We start from the raw sequence: 17,865 nt of genomic DNA on the forward strand, positions 1-17,865 counted from the left end.
CACTTAAACAACACAGTGTAACTCCAAGTCAATCACACTTCTGTGAAATCAAACTGTCCACTTAGGTAGCAAGACTGATTGACAATCAATTTCACATGCTGTTGTGCAAATGGAATAGACAACAGGTGGAAAGCATAGGCAGTTAGCAAGACCTCCCCAATAAAGGACTGGTTCTGCAGGTGGTGACCACAGACCACTTCTCAGTTCCTATGCTTTCTGGCTGATGGTTTGGTCACTTTTGGATGCTGGTGGTGCTTTCACTCTAGTGGTAGCATGAGATGGAGTCTACAACCCACACAAGTGGTTCAGGTAGTGCAGCTCATCCAAGATGGCACATCAATGCGAGCTGTGGCAAAAAGGTGTCTCAACGTAGTGTCCAGAGCATGGAGGTGCTACCAGGAAACAGGCCAGTACATCTGGAGACATGGAGGAAAGCCGTAGGAGGGCAACAACCCAGCATCAGGACTGCTACCTCCACCTTTGTGCAAGGAGGGACAGGAGGAGCACTGCCAGAGCCCTGCAAAATGACCTCCAGTGGGCCACAAATGTGCATGTGGCTGCTCAAACGGTCAGAAACAGACTCCATGAGGGTGGTATGAGGGCCCAACGTCCACAGGTGGGGGTAGTGCTTACAGCCCAACACCATGCAGGACGTTTGGCATTTGCCAGAGAACACCAAGATTGGCAAATTGGCCATTGGCGCCCTGTGCTCTTCACAGATGAAAGCAGGTTCACACTGAGCACATGTGACAGATGTAACAAGGTCTGGAGATGCTGTGGAGAACGTTTTGCTGCCTGCAACATCCTCCAGCATGACTGGTTTGGCAGTGGGTCAGTAATGGTGTGGGTGGCATTTCTTTAAGGGGCCGCACAGTCCTCCATGTGCTCACCAGAGGTAGCCTGACTGCCATTAGGTACCGAGATGAGATCCTCAGCGCCTTTGTGAGACTATATGCTGGTGTGGTTGGCCCTGGGTTCCTCCTAATGCAAGACAATGCTAGAGCTCATGTAGCTGGAGTGTGTTAGCAGTTCCTGCAAGATGAAGGCATTGATGCTATGGACTGGCCCGCCCGTTCCTCGGACCTGAATCCAATTGAGCACACTGGGACATTATGTCTCGCTCCATCCACCAATGCCACGTTGCACCACAGACTGTCCAGGAGTTGGGGGATGCTTTAGTCCGGGTGTGGGAGAAGATCCCTCAGGAGACCATCTGCCACCTCATCAGGAGCATGCCCAGGTGTTGTAGGGAGGGCATACAGGAACATGGAGGCCACACACACTACTGAGCCTCATTTTGACTTGTTTTAAGGACATTACATAAAAGTTGGATCAGCCTGTAGTGTTTTTTCTACTTTGATTTTGAGTGTAACTCCAAATCCAGACCTCCATGGGTTGCTAAATTTGATTTCCATTGATAATTTTTGTGTGATTTTGTTGTCAGCACATTCAACTATGTAATGAACAAAGTATTTAATAAGAATATTTCATTCATTCAGATCTAGGATGTCTTATTTTTGTGTTCCCTTTATTTTTTTGAGCAGTGTATTTTAAAAATTGGTACTTGAACCTAATTAGCATACAACAGAAACAATATCTTGAGAAATATAAAGCTTTGTGTATCTATAGAAGTAGCCAACTTTCCATATAGCTTTTAATCAAAATAGTGTGTTGTAGAGCTATGTACTAGTTTTGAATTTCTAGCACTATTATTTATGAAGTATATAAGACAAGGATCTTTCCAAGTACAATTTTAAAAAGATACCCTCAGTTCAGTGGTGGTGGGATTCAAAAAAATTTATTACTGGTTCTGTGGGCATGGCCATGTGACTGGGTGGGTGTAGCTTTTTTTTTTTTTTTTTTTTGCAGCCCCCACCCGTTTTGGGAGCTTCCTAGCCTCAGAGGAGCCTCGAGGGGGGCATTTCTCCTAAGACTCTTCTGGGGCTCTGGAAGGAAAAGAACGGAGGGGGGGGGCTGAGCTCCTCTCTCCATTTTTTGCCTTCCTGGGCCTCAGCAAGGGGAATCCCGGCACAGCTGATCTTATCTACAGCTGATTATCGCGAGGGGAAAAAAAGAAATATATACCTTAGGCGAATGTCAGGCGGGTGGGGTAAGTGAGCACCGGACAGAGAGCGGCTGGGTCGGGGGCGTGGCTAGGCAGAACTTACTACCGGTTCGGCAACCCACACCAAATTCTTGCTACCGGTTCATCCGGTGCGAACCGGCTGAATATCACCACTGCCTCAGTTATATCAAGAACTGGATGAATCCAGAGAGAATTGTATTCATTCGCTATGCAGTGCCACTACTTTTTTGTAGGAACATTTAATCTATGTACTATAGTATTTAACAGCATTCTCCTCGTTGATATGCTTTGTATAAAAGGGTTCAAATTTGTATTAGAGCAGGCATAGAATGGAGAGGCCACAACACTCTTAATTTCTGAGAAAGTAATTAGAAGCACCTTTAGTCACGGACTCAGGAATATTTTTATCTTTTTTTACTCAAACAAGACTGAACAATTCATAAGTGAAAGAGTGGCCGCTTTAGGCCTTTTGGGTTGCTTCAAAGCAGTGTTCTTTGGCTAACTTCCAAAGACTGGATTGCATCTGGTGATTCATGAGCGCTCCCATCTCTTTCTTTCCCCTTCCCACTCCCTGCTTGCAGCTTTCCTACTTCCAGACAATGCTAAACAGCCTGAGGAAATGGCACAGCTGGGATATTGAGGAAAGGGGTGCATATCAGGATGGAGAGTACATGGTCTGGCATTCAGTAGGAAGGAAGACTGGCCTGAATTTGTGGGGAATACAGAGGACTATCTGTTATTTGTTGGCGTATCCTATATGTTGATAACAGATCATAAGGAAGAAAAATTAGATTATATTGAGCACATCTGCAAAAAAAAATTTCTGAGAAATACGGCTAAATACTGTGGCTTTCTTTCTAAGGATTTCTATTCAGATCCATTTTAATACGGATTCATTCTGGAATGCTAACCGACTGCATTGTCACAAATGCAGATTGCCTCTGTCGCTTGGGAAATCGGTATTTCCTGCTTTCAGACTACTAAAAGCGTCTCAGCAAGAAGAAAAGGATGCAAAATCTGTAGAGTTCTATTATAGACACAGTTCTCAAGGACAACTGAGCATATTTTTTCAACTTTGTGAGGCTTGCTTATAGGTGGGGTGGTGATAATTCTCACAGCATGTGTTGTGTTGACAGAGCTAGGAACTGGCATTTTGTTCGAAAGGAAAGCTGTGTGATGCATTGTTTTTCTTTCTGTACCACTAGAGGCCACCTACAGTCTTGTCCTAAATTGCTCCCATGCAGTGTAATGTTATGAATGGGCTAATGAAGGGAAGGGGGGTATGTTATGGGGCAAGACGATTTGCAAGGAGTATGGGGATAGTGGGGGTGGGGCAGGGGAGAAGCAAAGAGAAACCATGTCTCTGCCTGAACGCTCACCCATCTGTTTTCAATAAATTTATTTCCTTTCTAGCCTATGGATAATCCTGTGCCTTTAAGAGACGAGCGCCCACCCACCCCTTCTTCCCATCCCCAATCTATTTTGGCTTGCTGCTGTTTTCATTTCCGCTTTCCTGTTCCGCATCTGGTGCCAGGAAATTCCTCACTTCCGCACTTGCTGGCCAGGAGACCGGGGTGTGTGTGTGTGTGTGTGGGCGTGGATTGAAGGCTGCCGCGTAGTCAGTGCGGAATGCAGCCGGAGGGGGTATCAGCATCTCCTTTTAATCACTCACCACCCAGACAGCTTAATGAAGCTCTGAGTTGGAGTGCATTCATCCACCCTGACATAGATTTCCTCAGCTTCTTAGCTAGGTTGTGGAGCAGGTGGCCGAACAGCTAGATTTAGGCATCGTTTAATTGTGTGGATGCGGAAGGAGACAGGAAAAAGCTCTTCAGCCTTTGCACATACATATCTGTGTTTGCTTAAATCCCAGCTCCTGTTCATACATCACACTGGCAGGCTAATCTGTAGCTCAGCAACAAAGGCGGTGCGATGGCACACAAACATTGCGCCATAGCAGCTGAGGGCTAAGTTTAAATGACACAGCAAATCATTGTCATATTAAGAACTTAAGCTGAAGTGTTGGGAGTTTTAATTCTGCCTGCTAACTTTCCCTTTTATGCTTTAATTTCACATGTTTGGTTGGTAAAGGAAGAATCCGCACTTGCAGCAAGATTGGTTGATGCCATTTTGAGACTTGGGTTAAAATCTTGACATTAAAACTACAGATAGTGGTCTTTCTTAGAAGGGCTGAATGAGCTAGAAGGTTCTTCTGTCTAGTCCTTGTTATAAGAAAGCCTCAAGAATGGCCCTGAAATAAAGTGGGGGAGGTAATTAATATACTGTATAGAAATGTTAAGGATTTTTCTATTTGATTTTAGTGAGAGAACTACGTCTAATATACGTAATTCAAGGAAGCAGAAAAATTTCTGGGCCGCACTATAGATGAATCCCTTCCCTTCCGCTTCCCCTCCCTCAAATAGAGCAGTGTATCCTGTTTGATAACTGTAGTCTGACCTTTAGTACAGATAGTAGATCTTTGCCCAGCAGGAGTTGCTGAACAAAGTTATGTTCTCATCTAAAGCACAATTTGGAGGTGGGATTACTAACCTGTCAATCAAGAAGGCCTAGTGTGGCTAGCTAGCTAGCTAATTAATTAATCAATTATATCTAGCCTTTCATCCAGGAGCTGAATACTGCATACATAGTCTCCCTCTTGCTTTTTTCCCTCATAACTTCAACAATAACCCCAAGAGATAGGTTGGACTGTGACATGACTGATATTTTGACCCTGCCACTACAGCCTCCATGTAATATTTTAACTGATGCTATTAATATACTACTTAATGTGAAATGCTGCTGTTGAATGTAGGAAAGTATGCCAGATAAACAGAGTACTGTTACAATGACGAAAGCCAGTTTGGAGTAGCAGTTAAGGCAGCAGAGTACAAACTAGAGGAATGTGAATTCTAGTCCCACCATAGACATAAAGCCAGCAGGGGACTTTGGGCCAGTCACACACTCTCAGCCTTAAGAAGTAGGCAATGGCAAACTTCTGAAATCTTGCCAAGAAAGTTGCAGGAATTTATCCGGTCAGTCACCATGACTCAAAAACTGACTTGAAGGCACAAACATTAAAATAATACCTCTGTATTATAGTTCAAGGGGCATGGAAAAATATTTTAGGAGTGGGCAGACATTGTTAAGAGCTGCCATTGTTCTCTTCATTTCCCAGTTACCTAACATTACAAAGTAGCCATAGATCTATGCAACCTAGGCCCTCACAGGGAAAGAAAAAAGGCAGCTTTTGAGATCCAGGCACAAAGATATATTGTTTTATATATGAAGGATGGCCTCTTCTGCCCTGTAAAGATCAACATTACTTTTTATGTTACCTGTAGCTGACAAAATGGGAATTATGAGTTTTACTGATTTGCATGCACCAATACACTGATTATTAGGGCTGCCTCAGCATTTCTGAAGTCACAAAGGGAATTTAAAGCAAGGGGAATGTAAAAATAGTACCTGCCTGCAATTCTGAAAGCATCCCAGGATCAGAAAAGAGGCAGTTGTTTTAAATAGCGGCAGCCAGAACTACATGTCCTGAAGCATCTTTTTAAAATCAAATCTGAGACATTGCACACCCGTACTTTTGTACATGCATAATCTCACATTCTATACAACAAACTTATCTGTATACACATAGTACATCAGCTTCTCTCCTTCATATAAATTCCATATATTTGAATTAAGTATGTTTTTGCTTCAGGAATACTGGTACAATATGTTTGGTGAGCAACTACTGTAGTTATGCTAAATATCCACTTTGAGAAGAAATGGGATTGAGACCAGAGTTTTATTCCTTGATGCTAGTGAAATATTTTGCTACCCAAGTTTTTTTTATCTTTGAATCGAAGAGATTTTGTAAATTTCTCTTGGCCACACAATTAGTGGCAGATATATATAAAACTATATAGGTTAATTTATTATTTGGAGAGGCAAAAATGGCATGGGCTTTACATTCTATGAACATGGAGAAAAAGATGAACTATTTTTGTGTGATTCCGTTGGATAGGAAAAACATCTGGTGACCAGGAGTATGACAGAGCTTTGCAGATGCTGTTGCTTTCCAAGAAAGCAGCAGCTCAAGGATAATGATTGAATAAGGAAAAATATTGCTTGGCTATTCATAGTTTCTAGAATAGGATAGAGTTTGTAAGGAGATGAACACTAAATATACTCTATGGGGAGGCCAGACAAAGACAACTTAAAGCACTGATGATCATATTTATTTATCAGTGGTTTTCACCAAGATGTTCCTTTTAGTTCAAAACTTGCACTGCCTTGAGAGCTCACTAAATTTCCTCACTACCGGTAGTAATAAAAGATAAGGTTTTGCCAGCCATCCTTTGTTATTTCAACCTGACCAGCTTGCCACAGGAAAATTTGCAAAGGCCGTCCTGCTGAAATGAGGTATAAGGTGTTGCCAAAGTGTTCTAAAGGCTCCTCCCTAAGACTGCACCCATGAGATCCAGCATGTTCAGTCAGAATGGGAGGAACAAAAGATGAATCTGTAGGAGGATAAATGGTCTCAGACGTCTTGAGGTAACAAGAGCATCACCTAAGGTGAAAAAGAAAGCCCAGTCTAATCAAAGCGCTTTATATGTCCTTACACTCCATGCCTCTAGAGAAATAATAGAGTTCCCATAGAATCAGGACCAATATTTGGGCAAGAAGGAATTAAGAACCCATTCACCTCACATAGTTTTTAGTGTGTAACTTTTTCCCATGTAACACTTGGGAACTGCTGACAGTGTCAGCAGGCATCACATTCTGACAAAAAGGCTCCTGAGTAATCTTGAATGATAATTCAAGATTGGACTACCTTCAAAAGAGGAGGCAACCTACTCATCCTTGTTTCTTTTCTTTGGCTTTCAATATTTTTTGCAACCCTTTCTACCCCAACATCTCAGCTTGGTTATAATGCTTTATCCCAGCATAGTATGACAAGTGGTCCAGAATGGTCTAAAATGCCATACATCTGTTAAAAGTATGAGATATAGAAAAGAGAAATACCACGTTGATCTCATGCATTTTCTAAAAAGATATAGAAAGAAAAACTTGAAATTCCTTTTTTATTTTTAAACCAAAGTAAGGTTAAACAATGATACAATTCCTGTCTGTTCCCAAAGGTTAGTTCCCTCAAGGACTGGTTCTCTGATTAATTTGGGATCAGTTCCAAAAGAGTCTGGTTCCAAATCAAATATTGAAGACTTGTAAACAAGCTTTGGGTGCAGAGTATCAGCCATTTCAGCCTGTGATTTTAAAAAAGGACACTTTTCTACTTTGCTTAAAGTTGGCTTAAGTTGTTACAAACTAATTGGTTGCCACAACGATAAATATCAAAACTGCATAAATATAAACTCTGGAATTACTGAATACAGAAGCAAAAAACATGCAGGAGTATATTAACTTTCCCTCATTCTGCTAGGTGCTTCATGATTTGATAACTTTGCTAGATACAAAAACATGTTTAGAAGTCAGAGAATAATAGTATGTGGCAATGCTGAAGAGGTATTGCTTTACTTTTTGTTTTGCTTCAGCCTTACAACCTTAGGACTTAGTTGGTAAGTTTAACTCTGCATGTCTACCAGTTATTACTGTAAAGGTTGAACTTAAAGCTCATAGACAACAGGTATCACTTACATCCTTAAAAAAACAGTCCAAAACCAAGCTCCTTCTCTATTCTCACCATCTAGTTTTTCTTTCTTTCTTTTTGGAAGACGGGTGGGAAGATGACAACATCAGGAATCTTAGCTTCTAGCATAACCTGCTCTAGCTGTTAGCTTATTGCAGCCTGTCTACCAAGCAGTTTCCCATGGGTACTAATTATTCTGAGGTGGGGCCCATAATTGCCTTGGTTGGAGCAATTTAATGAGGCTGTCTGGCTGCTCCCTGCCCATGATCATATTCAATAGAAATTCCACATGCCAAGGAGCGTTGTAATTGTAGGATCCCTGTCTTGTCCAACAGTAAGGCGGTGCACAAGCAGAATGGTAAAGGCGTACCTGTTCTGCTTAAGGGAGGCTGGCTAAACAAAAGCAACTCCAATCAGCGACATGCCTTTTATACAACTTTCCAACTCTACTGGTATAGGTGTCGTGAGAAGTAAGGATTGAGGGATAAAGAGCCTATACTCCAAAGAAAGGATTCTAAAGATGGCGGGGGGGAGAAAGTACAACTTATTTAGGCTGAGATTTGTTGGTTAAAATGGATAGGAAGAAGGAAATTAATGAAGGATTTCAGCCTCCAGCCAAAGTGTAGGCGGACTAGTTAGTGCTAGAACTTGTGTTCATTTGCCAGCTTTGTAACCAGAACACACATCTTTCTTTACATCCATTAAAGTAACCCAAGAATTTTGAAACAGCTGGTACTAATATAAACCTACTGTGTGTGTGTGTGTGTGTGTGCACGCAGAGACATATGCCCCAATTTTTATGTCCAGTCTTTCCTTTACACCTGATTGAGTTTCTTTCCTTCTATTTTGATGCAAAAGTGTTTTTCTCTGAGTTACATTTACATTTCTAAACTAGAGAATACTGGGCATTCTTTCTCTTGCCACTATTTAATAACATCTTAGGAAATTCTGTGAAAAGAAAAAAGTAAAATTGCACATCAGTTGATGTAGCGTTTTAATCAGAATTACCTGGTCCAAGAAGAGAGTGGTTACCAGACTCCAACTATCATCCAATAAAAGGGGTATATGTTTATGGGGTCGCCCCCTCCCCACACTCCATGAGAACATAGGAACTTCAGCAGGTGCCGGATACAGCCTGGCTGGTGGCAAGGCAGAACAAGCCATCCGCTCCAGTATCCTGTCTCCAGTAGTAGCTGGTGCACAGGAAACCACCCTGATTGTGTTTAGCATGCCAAACTTTCCTCACTGTGCAGCCCCACATCCTCACTTAAGAGTGTGTATGAGGGGGAGGAGAGGGAGAGATTGAGTGGGTTCCTGTCCTTCAGCCTGTGCCTCGAGGGGGTGGAGGGAATTCAGATTCCTGGCAGAGAGTCGGTCTGTGTGTGTGGGAGCCTTTAGTTCTGCTGCCTTTGTTCTGCTGGAGATATGCTTGGGGCATTGTCAAAGACCTTTCTATCTATTCTCAGAGGGAGTGTCTTGCACAGGCAATGACATGACAGGGCTCCTAGGTGCAAGGCAGAATTGTATAAGGCTGTCAAGATTTCCCTCAAACATAAAGGAGCTAGGAATGCAAAAATGCCCGCATCCACAGTAATCTTAAGAATAAATGCAAACTATAATTACATTGCATACTAGGGAAAAGAGAGAAATGTTTAATTTCTAACGCTCCAGTTCTTTGCATTCTAACAAAAGCGAGATTAGGCAAACGTTCTACTCAGATGACAGACAATGACAGTGACATGGGCAAAGGGCCCACTGCTGGGGCATAGGATATTTTGGCCTTTGAGCTTGGAGGGAGCAACTTTCTGCTGAAAAAGACCATGATCCAGACTGGCATTTACTCTTCAAGATACAAGACAAGGAGAGGTTTTTCCTCATACTTCTAGGACCCATAAATATGAAATAATGCTAAGTTACATATGTATTTAGGGACCTTGAGGACTCCTGTGGCTGTGCCTTATAATTTTCAGAAGAACATAATTAAAATCATGTATTAAAAGAAATGTTTCAGTCATTCTAATAAAATATATAAAGATGAAAAGAGCACATATTTCAATCAGTTAAAAAATCCTCTCTACCAGAAAATAAAATTCAAGGCAGTATTGGAAGGTAAACATATAAAAATATTATCTACCCCCACAATGGAAAACTTACAGGTTTTAAACAAAATAACAAACGCTGCATGTCACAAAGCATGCCTGATCTTGACCGTGAGAAAGATTTTCAAGCGCCTTTTTCTCCTTACTCATTGAAGTTGTTAACAATGAGTTCCTGGACCTGGCACTGTGTTACAAGTGCTTAGAAGACTAGCATGATAAGTATCTATGGAGATTCTCATTCATCCAAGTCATGGTTGTTCCAAAGGTGCTTTATCAAAAGGCAACTGGTCTTTTGATTTTCCTTCTCATCCAAGAAGCTTCTTCAGTTCAGCTGGATGAGAAGCAAAACATCTTCAAGGAGACACAAAGTCCAGTTATCTTTTGAAAAAGCACCTTTGGGATTAGTGTGATAGATATCATGGAAATTCGGTCATTGGTAAAGAAAGGCCAAGGAATCAGATGCAACGTTCTTTCATTGATCCATATGGATGTGTGAGTAAAATTATTGTATGATTTTTAAAAAGGTATTGAGAACTCTAGAAAGAGAGCAGGGAAGAGCAACAGAGATGATTTTGTCCGGAGGCCAAAACACATGGTGAACAGTTGCAGGAACTGGGTATGTCTAGTCTAATGAAGAGAAGGACTGGAGGTGGCATGGTAGCAGTCTTTTAATATATCAGAGGTAGTCACAAAGAAGAGGGCAAAACAAGAAGTAACAGAAGGGAAGCTCAAAGAGTGATTAGAACTAGAAGAAATTTCTTGACAGTGGGAACAATTATTCAGTGGAATGGCTTGCCTTCAGAAGTTGTGGGTGCTCTACCACTGCAGATTTTTAAGAGGAGGTTGAACAGCTATTTGTCTGGAATGGTATAGGCAGGGGTTTGAACTATAATACCTCCAAAATCCCTTCCAACTCTGTTATTCTGTATTCTGTAAATTAGACTTCAAGTTTGAGACATATGGTCGAGTGAATCTGCTCATTCCTGCAGTCAACAGGTTACTGAGAAGTACTTGGTAGGCTTGTATTTCAGCAGATCAGCATCTCATCTTGAAATACTCAGCAATTGCTTTTAAAAATACAAAACTATGAAAGAGATCTCACAAATCATATTTTTAGCATTTTGTTATATCTGAATGTCTATAAAATAGCAATAACATGTAATCTTTAAACCAGATGCTGTGCTTTGCTTCTCAATTCTTTTTTCAATTACCTACCTTGTTTTGTTCAAGAGAAAGAGGTGTGTGAATTCAAATCCTTAATTATAGGACAATATTCTTCAAAGTGTCTTTTACTATGTTAAATTTCTATGCTATTAGTTTAATAAGAACTATAGTCCAGCAGACGAAGGCATCTGGCTGAAGAAAGTTGCTTGTTTTTCTGTCTTAATTTATACCCTACTTGTACGTGTAGCTCAGAGTAACAATATGGGAGAATGTAAGGTCTTCTATAAGCATCGTTGACTAAGAGTAACAGAAATAGCAGAGATCGATGTATATAATCATGGTTCTGATCCTAGTCAGACTTCCTTATGTTCGGCATCTTAAGTGGGGATGAAGGTGGGGGCGAGAGAGAAAGAGCAAAGCCTGTAAACTGAAGATGAATGGTAAGCATCAAACTAAATAAACAAAGGTGTGGAAATTTTGTTATCATTGCAACATCCAGGAATCTCAGGTAGCAAAAGCTGCAGTTTCAACATCTGGAAGGCCCGCAGGTTTGCAGCTTGCTTTTATGTATGCATTCTATGCTTAGCACTTACAAAAGTAGGTCATAGTCCATCATCTTACTAATGCCAAACCACTTCTTTGTTTTTGTGCCCAGCCAAGCTTTGACAGAGATTGACTTTTGGACTGACTCACCAACAGGCGTGGCAGCTTTTGTGGGAAGATGTAGAGTTGGTCTTAACTTGAAATCTCTCCCTCTTACTAACCTATAGAAGAAATGACACATTGTACTAAACCATAATTTTGTTAACCCCTTCTGCTATCTCAGCCAATTATGGCTTATTTAATCTGGTTTAGTAGAATGCTTGAGCCCAATCATAGTTTTCTGTGTACTGGGAATTGTGTGCAGTGGGAAGAACTTGGTCATACAGGATTTCTGAAGTAGAAATGTTTGAGCATCCATAAAAATTTGACTTGAAATTCTTGTGTCCAGCCTCTGGCAATCTCTAATTCACGCCCCTCCCCCACCAAAAAAAAGTAACCAAAGGAACTAAACTACTTTGTATCACTCATTTGCATTTCAGAAACCTCAAGCTCCTGAGGAATTAATTCTATAGGCTACGTACAATCACCAGATTGTTATGGAGGAAAATTACCAGGTTGTGGTCTCTCAACTGGAAGCAGCTCAGATTACAGGGAGTAAATTCCTGAGCACTGAATCACAGCAGAGTTCCTTTAGCCCTTGGGGCCCCATCATCATTAATCTCACCTCACCTGCTTGCTCAGCTATTTCATGACATATCCACTCAAACCAGAGAATCCAGAGGAAAATGCTTTAAAATCTATACGGGAATGATCGCATTTATTAAATACTAAACACTTGATTTGTGGTTTGCAAGTATAGCATGAAACTCACTTGTAGTAGGCTTAGTATTAAACCGGCTAAATTCACTGTATCTAAATAGTCATTAATTATTTCTTGTTCCAGGTCTTCTTACTGAACTATCAGGCTAGCAAGCATCTTGCTGATAAAAATCCAGCAATCACCTGGCTGGACCACGTAAGCTATGCTGTTTATGGAGGTTCTCATTGAAGGAAAAGATTTTCCTGGTTGTTTGCAGTATGTTCAAGGCCAATGGGAGCCAATTGGCAACCTGGGTTGGACCACTAAATCATTTATGAAAGGGTTGACACATACTGCTATGGAGATTACATCAAGATATTGCAACTTGCAAATATTTTGTAAAGCTCATCCAAGGTCTTGTCTGCCAATCCTGTCCAGCTGGTCCATATTTACGGAAGTTATTTTTGTTCATCATAAACAAGTTTACAAGCTTCAGTTCCTGGAGCTCCAAATATAATTTTCCCATGCTGTCAGTCACCCTGAAACTAGGGTAGGTACTGTTATGCAACCTGGGCTACCTGATGGAGAGATGCAAAATGCAATTCCATCTGTTTTAAAGGCCTGTGTAGGAATTTTCCTTCTTGGAAACCATTATTTCTAAACTGACCTTTTTAGAAAAATTGATCCAGTATGTTCTACTTTAAGCATTAAACTAACCAACTTGCTGGTGGACCTGAAATGTTTTTATATGTGCTTCTGAGAGGTTAAAACATATTTTGCTTTGGATTTGCAATTCTATTAATTTCAATTGCAATTTATTGCCTATATTTTTGTGCTTTTTAGTAGCATGAGATTGTGTCTATTTCATGGTAGAGCTTACAATTTCCCCTCCTGCATCCTGCTCTATCATAACCCTGCATGGTGGTAATTTTTTTTAGCAAAATGAAATACTTGATTTTTTTTAATTATTTTTTTATTTTACTAATCAAAATATTAAATACCATGAACGGTAAGAAATAAAAGCTTGGGCTTTTTTGCCCTCTTCAAGGCAAAAGAAAAATGTAAGATACATACATGTAACATAACGAAGTACCATAACAGTGAACAATCTACAGCTAGTTTTATGAAACTAGCACTTCAGGAACATGTAACATTTTATGTTCCAAACTGTACAGCTAGATTGCACACACATATATACCTCATAACACATTAACTCTGGTACAATAGGAACTGCTTCAAAACTTGTGCAAACAAAGCAGCAGTTCTTGAACAAAAGAAAACGTGGTATGGAATTCCACAGAATCGCTTGATTTTTGTTTTAAGAAAAAGACGTTACAAACACTTCAGTATAAGGATCATAGTACAGTACAGGTTTCACTGCTCCTTTTTAGGTATGAAATAATCCAAGCTGGATAACAAGGAAAAACATGTTTTATGAATATCACAACATTATTCCTCATCACTGTCCCAAACGAGTCAACAGTGCCAGTCACCTAGGAAAGCCACCAAGTTTGAGATGACATCTTACAAAAAATGCCAATCATCTTCCTCTCCCTCTGATCACGAGCTCCACCCACACCTTAAAAAAACACAGCAGCCACAAACACACACACTCACATATACTGCTAAGGCAACATGAACAGGAAATCCCCTGCACTCCTGGACCCAGAGTAATGCAAAAAATGCTCATCATATGAGAGATGTGTCATACTAGTATGACTGGTCCGTTTTTTCCCCCTCTCCTTCCTGCTGCTCTCGCCATGGATGCTTTGGCAAGACTAATCAGGTTTAGGAGAGCATTTCTGGCACAAAGAAACAGGCCACTCACTCGATCATCCTTAATTAGTAGATAAGGGGAAAAAAAGGGATGGCCCTGAGCAAAAGAATGCTGGGTAGTTTCCCCCCCCCTCCCCCCAATATCTAAGGAGTGGAGCTGACAAAAGCTGCTTTTCTTCAAAAGCTCTCAGCAGGGCTGTTTAACCCTTGAGGGAATAAGCCTCGGCTGCTAAGAAAGCCTCTTTCAGAAAAGAGGGAGAATCCTCAACCCAGAACTGGCAATTTAAGTTAACGCAAAGCGTTCTCGAAAATAAACGCAGCGTTATTCTCGAACTAGCACCAAAAGTTGAAACAAAAAAAAAAAAAAAAGTGCACGCAGCAGATAGTGGTTGCTTTCCACCCGGATCAGGATTTGAAAGGCCTGACGGGTTTTTCTAAGTCTTTCCCCATATTCTTGGAATCGACTTCATTCCCCACCCGCCCCAACACCCCAAGTTCTCAGCCTCTTCCAGGAACAGCGACGTTCGCGCCGGCGTGACCAGTTCCTCTTTCGGCGCTCAGCCATGGCGTCCCAGTTCCAGGGAGCGCCCTCCGCGGCCAGCCGTCGCTCGGCCTTTTGTCTCGCCTTCTTCCCGAGTCACCAGAGCGTCTCTCGCCTAAACTCGCAGGGGGAGGGAGGACTGGGGGACGGAAAGGCCTCACTCGGGCTCCCCGCGCCACCATTAGCCTCCCGCCGTCCTAACCGCCAAAGTCCCGCCACCGAGGAGACAGGCGGTACTGAGCTCCTCTGCCCAGAGAGGGGCTTCCGCAGGCTCCGCTTCTCCGCCGGGAGAAGTTTTCAGCTACGAGTCCCCGGCGGGGGCGCTTTAGAAGGCTACCACGGCCCTCACCGTTATGCTCAGCACGCCGTCGCCTTGTCTGCAGTTCGCTTTGGGCTCCTCGGCGCCTTTGGCCGGCGGAGGCTGGAGGATCAAGCTCGAGAACCGGTCCTGCAGGATTCGGGCTAAACTCGGAAAGGGCCCTTCTTGTCTCTGGGGCTGCCGCTCGCCTTCCTCCTCCGCCAACTTCGCCTTCTTGCTAGGCACCAGGCCGGCTTCGGCGGCGCCAATCTTGCCGAGGCTGCTGCTGCGGCGCTTGCGGCTCGGCTTCCTGCTGACGAGCAGAGGCCCCGAGGCGCCCCGGCTCCAAGCCATCTGGGTCAAGGAATGCGCGGGCAAGCTGCTGCCGGGCTCCTCCTGGGTTTCCATAGGTTCCGGATCCAGGCTGCCGCAGGGCTGTGGCGTGGGTGGAGGCGCCTCCTGTTGGGCTGAGGGAAAGAGGATTGCCGGAGGACCCTCCAGATGCTGCGGGCTGGGCGCCGTCCCTTGGAGGTCTAGATGCGGCTGCCGGCCAGGAAAATTTTCCATGCTTCCTCCGCCCATCTCGTCCTCTTCCTCCAGCTTGGCGGAGAGGTAGAGGTCGCGGGCGTTCCTCATCACGAGGGAGAGCTGCAGGCTGCGGTGGAGTCGGAGGCCGCCGCGCTGCATGCGCGAGTGATACATCTTCCACACCGACATCGTCATAATACGCTGCGCTTCTTTCTGCACCTCCATGTTGGCGGGCGCTCTCCGGGCTTTCCTTTGGACCCTTCTGAAGCTCTTCGGAGTCGGAAGAGAAACGCCTGGCCTTTCACCCGCCCCCCTCCTCCAAAAGGGAAAGTGGCGCGCCTCCGGCTGTTTCTTCCCAGCAGACACCTCCCGGACAAAGCGCCACGGAGACGTCCGTTCCGACTAAGCGGAGCCGCGCCCAGCGCGTTGCATTTTATACTCCCGGTGATCTCAGCGCCTGGGCCGCCTCCGCCCACTCTGCGAGCCGCATCCGGCCTTGTAACTGCGCGCCACTGGCCGCCCTTCCCGAAAGGGGGAAGGGCAGGCGGAAATGTCAGGGCGGGAGAAGAAAATGAACAAATGGGGGTGTCGCCAGGAGACGAGGATAGCGGACGGCGGGCTTCCTTCTGCTAAGCAAAGAACTGGAAGTTGGGCTCCACGCTGAAGTGGCGTATACCAGAGCTCAGAAAAAATGAACAGCTGGTTGTGTAAGCGGAGCGGGCAAGCGGTGGCTAGCTGCCGATTCCTTAGCTTCAGAATAAATTTGTTCGTTTCCTTGGGAATGGAGTACCCTTTATGAATTCTGAATGAGATGTGGTGGAGTGCAAGATTTACTCTGGGAAAACAGGGCGGTTTTCAGACATCATCTGCAACGTGAACAATTTGAGAAGTTGTGGTTCACTGCCTGAAGGCCACGTGCTCCCACTCGTTCAAGATTGTTTTGCTCTTCTGGACACTAATATTTAAAAATTGAGTTTCCGTTTGCAGTCTAGCATCTTGCAGGCTTCAAATTTGTTTCAAAGATTTCAAAAAAGATTTGAAATAAGAGTAAGATGTTGCCCTTGAGGTTATCGATGTGGGTTTTTTTGCTTTAGATGCCCAGTCAGGAAAAAAACAGGATTTGGGGCTCCTTCGCTTCCCCCAAAGCAGCACTTGAAAGAAATGGGTTCCTTTTTCCTGAGTTGCATGCTGATTCCAGTTGCTTCTCCCTACAGCTGCTCCGGTCACCCAGAGTTTTGAAATCCTGTTGTCACCAACCAAACCTATACAACAAACCTGATTTGGGAGTAAATTCCCTTGCAGGGTTATTCAGTCTGGCAGTTCTGGTCAAAGTGGTCCAGCATTCTGTAATTTCCAGAGCTTCCAAAGGGAGGCCTTCCACGGGGCTTCGCCTCAATTTGCATACTTATATTCTCTCCCATTCATCTGCATTTATGGCTGCCTGCTTCCTAACCGCTGTGTTTTACTACAGAGGGGGTGGTGTTTTGGAGAGAATATTCCCATATTCACGCAAATCTTTTTTACTGGTCGGGAAAACACATTGTCTTTTAACCAGCCTCCCCCAATCAGCACAACGGAAGGCACCCTCGCCCCTAGCTCCCTATTCATGGCTACAGTAATCCCAGAGCTGGGCTCCTCCCTCTATTTAGGTTACCCTTCCCTCTCGCCTCCATGGTTATTGCATGTATTATTGGAGCCTGACGACAAGGCAGGGGGAGGAGCCGAGGCTACGTTCACCAGCGTTTCCAAAGCGCTTACGTTTGTAGCAGCAGCAGTAGCAGCAGCAGCCCTGCTTCCTATGTCCATAAATGGGTAACGCGGCGAAAGGCTCCACTGAGCTTCCGGGCCTTCACCCAGGGAGCCATCTGCCTTGTCAGCCAATCCGTCTACGTATAACGGGCCTCGGGGGTAATACAATACTTTATGCTTAGGTGGCGTATATCCTCCTGAATTCTGCCACTTTCAGACTACATTTTATATCTCGCGTCGCATAATCTCCGTTTATAAGCAGTTTCTCTATGTAAATGCCAAGTATGGATATCGTACCAAACCTAAGCCTTTTTTTCCCCCTCTCTTTTAGTCTTCCAAATTACTGCCGCCTTTCCAATACTGTAATTTCATCTGATATACTCGGGTGTGGCTGTGTAAATCCTTATCACAAAACTCGCACGCGGTCTAAATTTATTACTTTCCTGTTTCACCGAGGCTCAAGGTACACCAGGAAGTTATTTTACACCGAAACGTATATGCTACACTTTGCATGCAAGTCACATTTTGGTCTTGATCCAGAAACGGGAGGTCAAATAAAAATTTGGCTGACGTAACCCCGTTGCAAGCTTTTTAAGTATATTAAACTTATACACCGCCCATATTGCTACCAGAGCGACTCTGGA

General features: G+C 43.5%; 1 protein-coding gene across 1 annotated transcript; it reads right to left on the reverse strand.

Annotated features, from left to right (window-relative positions):
* Positions 1-13,284: 13,284 nt before the first annotated feature.
* IER2 (immediate early response 2) lies at positions 13,285-16,087 on the reverse strand. The gene has a single exon (XM_026696291.2). The coding sequence runs from the start codon at positions 15,695-15,697 to the stop codon at positions 14,972-14,974; it is 726 nt and encodes a 241-aa protein (XP_026552076.1). The 5' UTR covers positions 15,698-16,087; the 3' UTR covers positions 13,285-14,971.
* Between the last annotated feature and the right edge of the window lie 1,778 nt (positions 16,088-17,865).

Source organism: Pseudonaja textilis, chromosome 2, assembly GCF_049901715.1.
Source record: "Pseudonaja textilis isolate UNSWEBS1 chromosome 2, rPseTex1.2, whole genome shotgun sequence".
NCBI lineage: Eukaryota > Metazoa > Chordata > Lepidosauria > Squamata > Elapidae > Pseudonaja > Pseudonaja textilis.

Bases quoted from the DNA above. Each gene is read 5' to 3' on its own strand.
- IER2 (XM_026696291.2), bottom strand. From the start codon at position 15,697: ATGGAGGTGCAGAAAGAAGCGCAGCGTATTATGACGATGTCGGTGTGG.